This window comes from Muscardinus avellanarius (assembly GCF_963383645.1).
Source record: "Muscardinus avellanarius genome assembly, chromosome: X".
Lineage (NCBI taxonomy): Eukaryota > Metazoa > Chordata > Mammalia > Rodentia > Gliridae > Muscardinus > Muscardinus avellanarius.
The window spans coordinates 12080374-12089829 of NC_137792.1; the positions used below are offsets into that span (position 1 = coordinate 12080374).

At 36.7% G+C, this 9456-nt stretch overlaps 1 protein-coding gene across 1 annotated transcript in view; it reads right to left on the reverse strand.

Annotated features, from left to right (window-relative positions):
• SCML2 (Scm polycomb group protein like 2) overlaps positions 1–1210 on the reverse strand; it is a gene marked incomplete at both ends in the record, with an annotated part of 54515 nt that extends 53305 nt beyond the window's left edge. The window contains one exon of the mRNA XM_080718804.1: positions 1189–1210. Within this exon, the coding sequence (XP_080574930.1) occupies positions 1189–1210 (22 nt within the window). The remainder of the gene's footprint in view (positions 1–1188) is intronic.
• Between the last annotated feature and the right edge of the window lie 8246 nt (positions 1211–9456).

The window sequence follows — 9456 nt, forward strand, 5'->3', positions numbered from 1 at the left end:
TGAGCTCCTGTTTCAAAATAAAAATGAAATAGGGCTGGGAGTGTAGTTTAGAGGTAGAATGTCCCTGGGTTCAATACTTAGTACTACAAAAAAGGAACAGAATTTAAGAAGAGAAATATGTGAAGAATATACATTGGGAAGGAAAATATACAGCAAAGTACAAATAAGTTCAACCAATTCATGGGACAATATGCAGAATATTCACTACATCAAGAGACAATGAAGCACCTTTTTTTTAGTGTTGAATGGGGTGTTCTACCTCTGAGCTAAACTCCCAGAATCTTTTAATTTTTGAAACAAGGTCTTGTTTCCACTGGTCTCAAACCTGCTATCTTTTCTCAGCCTGCCAAAGTACTGAAATTACTTGCATTCCTCAAAATAGTTTTTTGGTTTTGCTTTTTTTTTTTTTTTTTTTTTGATGGTAATGGGGATGGAACCCTTCTACTGCCAGGCTACACTCCAAGACCGATTTTATATTTTTATTTGGAAACAGAGTCTCTTAAGCCAGAAAGGCTGGCTTTGAACCTGTGCAATCCTCTTGTCTCCGCCTCCCATGTGTGGGGATTACAAGCGTGCGCCACCACGTTCCCGGCTCAGAATAGTTTTTCTTTTTTTAAATTTTTCACAGTAAAGTTAGATTTGGGTTCTAATCTAAGCTTTGTCAAGATTAATGTATTAACTGTACACTTGACTTCCCTGGACTTCAGCTTTCTCATTTATAAAACTATGATGGAAATATATGGTTACCTCTAATTGCTAAACAGTTTTAAATTCTAATTTGAAGCACCTAACATACCCTATTTTTTTTCCATTGGTACTGGGGTTCCTGGAAGCCCTTCTACCTCCGGGCTACACTCCCAGACCTATTTTTACATTTTTATTTGGAAACAGGGTCACCTAAGCCAGTGCACGTGGCTGGCTTTGAACCTGCGCGATCCTTCTGTCTCTGCCTCCCAAGCGCGGGGATTACAAGCATGCGCCACCACGCCCGGCCAACATATCCAATTTTTTTAAAAAAGGCTTTACTTCAAAAGTTTACTTTTTTTAAAAAGGCTTTACTTCAAAAGTTTACTTTTTATCATCTTTTTTTAGGACTGAGGATCAAACGCAGGGCTTTGTGCATGCCAGGCAAGCACTGTGCCACTGAGCTAAGCCCCAAACCCACATCTTTTGACAAGTATATCTTACCTTCATTTGCTGTTTGTCCCATTGTATTACTTTCTGGTGCTGGTGTTGTTTCCTACAAGGAAAAAATCCAATTAATGCATTCTTTTAGCATAATACATTTCTGAAAGATGGTGGTTAGGAATCAGTTGTGGGGGGGGGGTCCTCAAGAGATAAAATACTCCTGGATCCAATCCTCAGTATCACAGTTATGATTATTATTTTGGTACTGGGGATTGAACCCAGTGGCATTCTACCTCTGAACTATACCCTCAGCCCTATTTTTATTTTTGTATTTTGGAAAAGGATCTAAGTTTCAGAGGCTGGCCATGAACCTGTGAGCCTCCTCTCTCAGCCTCCCAAGTACTGGAATTACAAGCATATGCCACCATGCCCCACTCATAACTGAATTCTTAATTTCAGTTAGAAGCAACTGTTCCTGTAGGCTGTGAATAATTTGTCAATTATTACTTTATGTAACCATAAAAATCATCTCTATACATATATATATATATATATATATATATATATATATATTCTATATAGAAGTAAAAATGCAATTATTTTACCAAATTTAAAAAATTATCATAGCTTAGCAAGAGAACTCTATAGAATATTGGTTGTTTGCCCTTGTGACCGAGTGTCTGACTGGAAGCTATAACTTGCTATTTCCAAGCATCACAGGAGATTAACACCTTGCCACTAGCCCAAGAAAAGACCAAAATTCAAATTTCAAAGTATAGTTTCTACTGAATGCTTAGCACTTTTGCCCCATCACAGTCAACCCATCCCAAGTCTAACCATCTTAAATTGGAATGGAATACTATTAATTCCTTAAAAGGGAAGTCCTATTACATTTGTGACAACATAGATGAAACTGGAGGACATTATGTTCAGTGAAATAAACAAGGCACAAACCACACGGTCTCGCTTTTATGCAGAACTGAAAAAGTTGAATTCATAGAAGAGTAGAATGATGGTCACTAGAAGTGGTAAACGGAATTTGGAATTGGGAATTATTGGCCAAAGAGTACAAGGTTCTAACTAGACAAAAATAGTAAGTGGGAGAGACGACTACAGACAATAATAATATACTGTATATTCCAAAATAAGAGTAAATTTCAAATGTCTTATCATAAAAACAAGTGAGGTAATGAATCAGTTAATGCATCAAAACATCACAGTACCCTATGACAATTATGGTTTGTTAATTAAAAATAAAAACAGATACAAATAGCCAATAAGCATGTACACAGATGCTCAACATTATTAGCAATCAAGGAAGCACGAATTAAAAACAAAATGAGATTCCACTACTTAAATGTCTTAAAAAATGACAATCTAATTATTGGCAAAGAGTAGAACAACTGGAACACTTGTGTATTGCTGATGGGAATATAAACTGGTACAATTACACCGCAAAACTGTTTGGTAACTTCTTTTAAGCATACATCTTAATCTATATCAAATATTAAGGGTAAAAACACTGTCACGAGGACATAAAAAAGAATATTTCAAACTCATATAACTAGTTGAATGCAGTAGTACCTGGAGTATTTAAATTTTAAACAGTATCATTTCAAATGCATAAATGTAGACTTTTAAAACAATTATCTCTAGAGTAATAGAAATTTATGAGAGCTAAACATGAGGAAAAAATTCTTTCTTTTTCTGGTGCTAGTTCTAAGTATTGAACCCAGTGCCTGGTGCATGCTAGGTAAAAGTTTAACTTCTGAGCCATACCACCTAACCACAAAGCAAATATTCTTAACTTTGAACCCAATGCTTTGGAGTTCAAACTACTTAGTTTAGAGTTAAGAGCCACAGACCAGGCAATAAAATAAATATCCCCAAATAAAGACAATGGCAATTTCAATATCCCCTTTAGTTTGAGATTATCCACATTAGATAAGATCAGCACATTCAGTTCGGCAAGTTTTCCTTTTCATTTATGATAGTCATTCAAGCAGTACTAAATATACATATCCTCTAGAGAAACTCAAAATCATACCAAAATAAAGACTCCCATATACAAGAATGCTGTTTAGGAAATGTTGGTGATTTAACAAGCCTTCCCTTTCAGTCACTATGGTGTTAAAATGCAGTGAAGCATCACAAAGTGAGTTTATGTCCACTTTAAGTTAAGGATTCTTTCAAGGTGATGATTAAAGTCATTTTCCCTACACACACTTTATTTCACTACAACAGCCTTTATTTTTTCCCTTCTTGAATCATGTGCCTTACATGTTTTACCACACAGATCATTTCTTTCATGTGTGCGTGCGTGTGCGTGTGCGTGTGTGTGTGTGTGTGTGTTACTGGGGATTGAAATCAGGGGCATTCTACCTCTGAGCTACACATCCAGCCTCACTACATTTATTAGGAAACAAGGCCTCACTAAATTGCTGAGGCTTGTCTCAAATCTGTGATCCTCTTACCTCACACACCCAATGATAAAACTTGTGCCACCACACCCAGCCAATCATTTCAACATTAAATGAAAGTCTTCCCTTTAAGAAAACACAAACATGACCCTGATTCATTTATTTGTTTATATTCCATTGACATTGAGAACCGTGTTGAGCACAAGATTCAAAGTGAATACAAGTAAATATTCTATAATAGCCATCAAACTATATTTTTATTATTTACATTATTTTATTTTAGTGATACCAGGGATTGGACATGGGAATTCTGCCTTCAAATTAGCTACAACCCCCAGCCCAATTTTATTTTTTGTTTTGAAACAAGGTCTCTCTAGGTTGCTGAGAGTCTCACTACTTGCTGGGGCTACCTCTGAACCTGCAATCCTCCTGTCTCCATTCCCAAGTATTGGGATTACAAACATGCACCACCCTGCTCAGCACCACCGAACTTTAATAATACATTTCCCCTAAAAGGAAAATTGTCCGTCCGTCCGTCCCCTCCCCCCCCTCTCTCTCCTCCCTCCCTCCCTCCCTCCCTCCCTCCCTCCCTCCCTCCCTCCCTCTCTCTCTCTCTCTCTCTCTCTCTCTCTTTCTTTCTTTCTTTCTTTCTTTTTGGTGGTCCTGAGGATAGAACCCAGAGGCTTTCTACCTCCGGACTATACTCCCAGACCTTTTCTATATTTTATTTGGAAACAGGATCTCACTAAGTTGCTGAGAGCCTCACTAACCAGCTGAGGCTGGCTTTGAACCTGTGTGATCCTCCTGTCTCAGCCTCCCAAGCGCGGGGATTACAAGCGTGCGCCACCACGCCTGGTGAAAATTGTCATTTCTTTATGCCAAGATGCCTGACAGAAAAAAAGGATTTGCATAAAATAATTAGGCACTTTTGGAGTAGAAAACTTAATCAGAACCCAAACAAATTAAAGGTTGTAAATAGGAAAAAAAAGTCTTTAAAAATTAAACAACAAAGAACACAGAGAAGAAAAATATTAGTTGCATGATTCCACATAAAGTCTAGAAGGGTAATATTCATTGCATTTTCTTAATAGAAAATGGAGTACCTTTTTGTTTCAAGTTTTTTTCTCACAAATATTTATTAAATAATCAATAGATTTCTTTATCTGCAAATTTTAATAATTTTAGGTCATAGAATTTTACATTATTGAGTCTTGATATTTTTTGTACTTTTTTATTGGTGCACTGTAATCATACATCTTGGCAAAGTTCAGGGTGATAGAGGCATACATGTACACAGCACTCACTGATCCCTTCCTCAGTTCTCATCTCATTCTGCCTCCCCACCTTACTGTGTGTAACAGTGATTGGCTTTGATATGTTTGTATTGTGCATCATGTCCATTGAGGTGTTTCCCTCTTCAAGTCTTCCTTCGTCCTCCTGTCTCCCTCAGTTAGGTCTCCTCCTTTACCACACTAAGATTTCTCCTCCTTTGTCTGGAGTTCCTGTGTCCCAATTTCTCCCTAGCTTCTGTATATGAGCAGAAAATCCAGCCTTTCACTTTTTGACTGCCTAAGCTTCTGTGAAGCAAAGGAAACTATCAAGAACCTGGAGGGAGTCACAGAGTGGGAGAAGATCTTTGCCATCTACTCCTCTGATACTGTATCAGTCTCGCAACATTAGCAAGTCACAGAGAGTGCAGGGTCATGCTCTCTCATATGTGGAAGCTAGGGCATAACTGGAATATAAAAGGAACTTTAGATTATAAAAGATAAACTCCAGTGAGGTGGGGGAGGTGGTTACAGGGAGGGGGAAGAAGGAGAATTAATGACAGAAACACTTCCAATGACATTATATACACATGTGAGAATACCAATGCCTATCTCAATATCTTGTATGGGGAGTGGGGAGTGAAGCAGGGGAAAACTCACCAACTGCTATGTACATATATGTAACTATCACAATGAGCTATAATATGATGTGAGACTAAAGTGTACCAATGAAAGTATAAAAAAAGAAACTGTATATCCTTAAACAATTTATACTGTGATAGATACCAGAAATGCCATGTCAACTACATAGAATTGTTGTTATTATTATTAGTAGTAGTAGCTCTACTACTACTACTACTACTACTACTACTACTACTACTACTGTAGGATTGAACCCAAGAACATTCTATCTCCCAGCTATACCACCAGAATTTTTTTATTTATTTTAAAAGAGGATCTCAATAGTTTGCTGAGGATATTGCTAAGTTGCTGGTGCTGACCTCAAACCTGTTATCCTCCTGTATCGGACTCACAAGTACTGATTACAGACATGTGCCACCATGCCTGGCTAAAAATCATTTTTAGTTACTTAAAATTGTTACCATTTATTTTTTCTCCTGGATTCTTGGTTTTCCCATGTGTAAGCTAAGGCTAATACCACCTACAAAGTCTTCCTAGTTTAATCATGAAAATAAAATTAGTACAGATAGAACACCCATCAAAGTGTCTTGATCAAGTGGACACTCAATGACTTGTCCTTATCCCACCCCATCCATCCTAACTAAAATGAGATTAATGAGTTTTAGCATCAACACTTAACATTAATTACAGTTTAACATAAACCATAATCCAGTTTTGATTCCTGTGCATTACTTGATTACTTTTTTAAAGTATAGACCAAAATGGTCTTTAATTAAACAGAAATTCTTAAATTTAATCCATTCTTCAATTAGGCAGAAATAAATGTATTTACTTCTCAGACATATTACCACACATATCAGACATACCACCTTACAGCATTATTAGAAAAGTTACACATTCTAGCCTGGCATGATGGCACACAATTTTAATCCCAGTGCTAGGGAGATAGGAGAATCACAGGTTCAAAAACAGCCTCAACAATTTAGTGAGGCCCTCTACTACTTAGTGAGATCCTGTTTCAAAAATCAAAAATAAAATCAGACTAGGGGTTATAATGCTTTGGATTTGGAATACCTCAGACCTCAGGAAAATAAGATAGCAATTTGAAAGCAGGGCTTGGTTACTAGGAGGGGATCCCTGGTGGTGTGGCCTTTGGGAATATACAGCTCTCCTTCCCTCCCTGCTCTCCCTTCTCTTGCTTCTGGCCTCCATGTTATGAGAGTAGACCAGCCCCTGCACGTTTTCTTCCTCTCTCCTTTCAGCTGCCATGCCTTGATCTTTGCAGATGCTGGCCTCACATAGACTGAGCCTCCAAATCTCCAAAAACTATTATCAAATAAATCTTCCTTCCTCTAAGTTGTATGGTCAGTTGCCTTGGATTCTAGCAGTGAGAAATGGTGACCTAGACAGGGGTATAACTCTGAGGCAGAAGTTCCCTGGGTTCTACCCCCAACACCATACATGCAAAAAAAAAAAAAAGGAATGTCACCTGTATTGGATGACTTTCCGGTAATTATTCATGAAAATATAATTTCCTTTAGGCTAAAGGAGAACTGAAAATAGCTATTGGCCTTTCATGAGCCAAAATAGCCCTATGGATTCCTATAAACTAATTTTCCCCTCTCTTATACATTTATCATCACACAATGCTTCCCCCCCAAAATTAGAATACAGATATTTAAAAAAAGAAGACACATCTCACACCCCATTCCAATTTTCAAAACCATAAATATAGCCAGGTGGTGCATACTTTGAGTCCTAGTAATTGAATGGCTAAGAAAAGAGGATCACAGGTTTTCGGCTGGCCAAAGTAACTTATCAAGGCCCTCCACAACTTAGTGAAACTGTTTCAAAATAAGTAAAATAGGGCTGGAGTACTAGCTCAGCAGTAGAATGTCCCTTGGTTCAATCCCCAGTACTTTCCTAAAGGTGGAAATGATAGAAAATAATAAAATATTCCCATAATCTATTGGTAAAAACTGAAGAGCATCAACTAACTCAGAGATGAATCCTCACCGGCCCTCAAATAAAGATATACTATTAAGCTGGGCGTGGTGGCTCAAGCTTGTAATCCCAGCATTTGGGAGGCTGAGACAGGAGGATCGAGGTTCATGAACAGCCTCAGCTATTTAATGAGGCCCTTTGCAACTCAGTGAGACCCTTTTTCAAAATAAAGAATAAAAAAAGGGCTGGGGATATAGCTCAGAGGTAGAATGTCCCTGGGTTCCATCCCCATTACCGCAAAAAGAAAAAAATATATATATATACACACAAATATATATTATTAAACCTATATATTATTACAAATTATATATTATATTATATATTACTACAAATTATATACAAATATATATTATTAAACCTATGATTTACATAGAAGATATGTAAACTGCACAGTTTTTTCTGTAAAAAAAATTAGGAACCTGACATTCTCAAGATAAACCTTTTTCTAACAGTAGCTAGTAGTCCACAGGGTAAATTGCAAAAAAAAAAAAAAAAAGCTTATTTTTGTTCTTGATATACTTTAAATCTCTTCAACACTATATAAGACCTCCAAAGTAGTTCTCCATGTTACATGAGAAAGAATTTTGGCATAGAAAAAATAGAAGTTTTGTATTTGCCAACATAATAAGGAATTGTCTCACTAAATACATTTTTAGAAACAACTCCAATGTGTGAAAAAAGATATTCAAATGTTAATAAGCCTCCAAACACGTATTAAGTTAATATTATTTTATAATGCCTGACATTGAAATTTCCTTTACAAAACTAGTTACACTAAATCCAGTTGTATTTAGCAGGCTTTGAGCAAGTATGAACAATCTGGAATCGTTTACAAAGTCATTTGTTTTACCAACTGTATTATATTATAAAATTAAGATATGATAAAGAGATCAACAAATGCTTTGGGAAATCTCACTTGTTTTAAACCATTTTCTCAATACAGTTAAACCATGTAAACATTGATTAATGTTGGAATTATCAAATCTAGAACTCCTAATTTCTCTTAATATGATTCTGGAGAAAACTCTAAATTGCTTATTTTAATACACTTTTTTTAAATTTTGTGGTAATGGTTATTGGACCTAGAGGAATTCTACCTGAACTATACCCCAGCCCTATTTTATACTTTGAAATAGAGTCTCACTAAGTTAAGAGCCTCTTTAAGTTGCTAAGGCTGGCAGTGAACCTGTGATTCTCCTGATTCAGGAGCCCAAGGACTGGGATTACAGGTGTGTGCCACCATGCCCAGCTTTTAATGGACTATTTTAAAAGACTATATTTAACCTGTAATTCTAAGATTTTTAAGGCCTTTCCATTATTTGTTTTCTGTTTGGAATATTTTCCTTCCTTCAGTTTTTAGTACTGAGGATAAATCCAGGAGCATCCTGCCCTAGCCCTTATTCTATCCGGCCCCTTCCCCTCCTCTTGCTCTCTTTTTTTTCTTGATCTCGCTCTTTCTTTTTATATTCTGAAACAGGATCTCATGCTAAATCGCTGAGCCTGGCCTCCTAGTCCTAATCCTTCCTTTCTTTTCTCTTTTTTCTCCTCTATCTATCTAACTATATTCTGAAACAGGATCTCATGCTAAATTGCTGAGGCTGGCCCCCAACCTGTGATCATCCTATCTCTATCTCCCAAGTACTGAGATTATAGGCATGCCACTTGAAGAGCTTTTTATCTTATTGAGAGGGGGGGTCTCATTTGTTTTGCCTTGAAAGTAAACTAAACCTTAGTCTCTAATTAGAGATTGCTACCTGAAGAGTTAATAAAGGTAAATATTTTGATAAGAATAGAAACTAAAGAGGAACTAAGTAAATCTGACAAGAAGTCCCCCAGGGCTCTTTCCAACTTTGGGCCATTGGTTGGATGTTATAAAGAATGTAATTATATAATTTTAACCTGAGAGAGCATAAAAATCAATAAAATACAGATGTTAAGCTGAAAAAAAAATTTGTGCCCATACCAACAGTAAGGTTTGCCACCATATTTCCAAG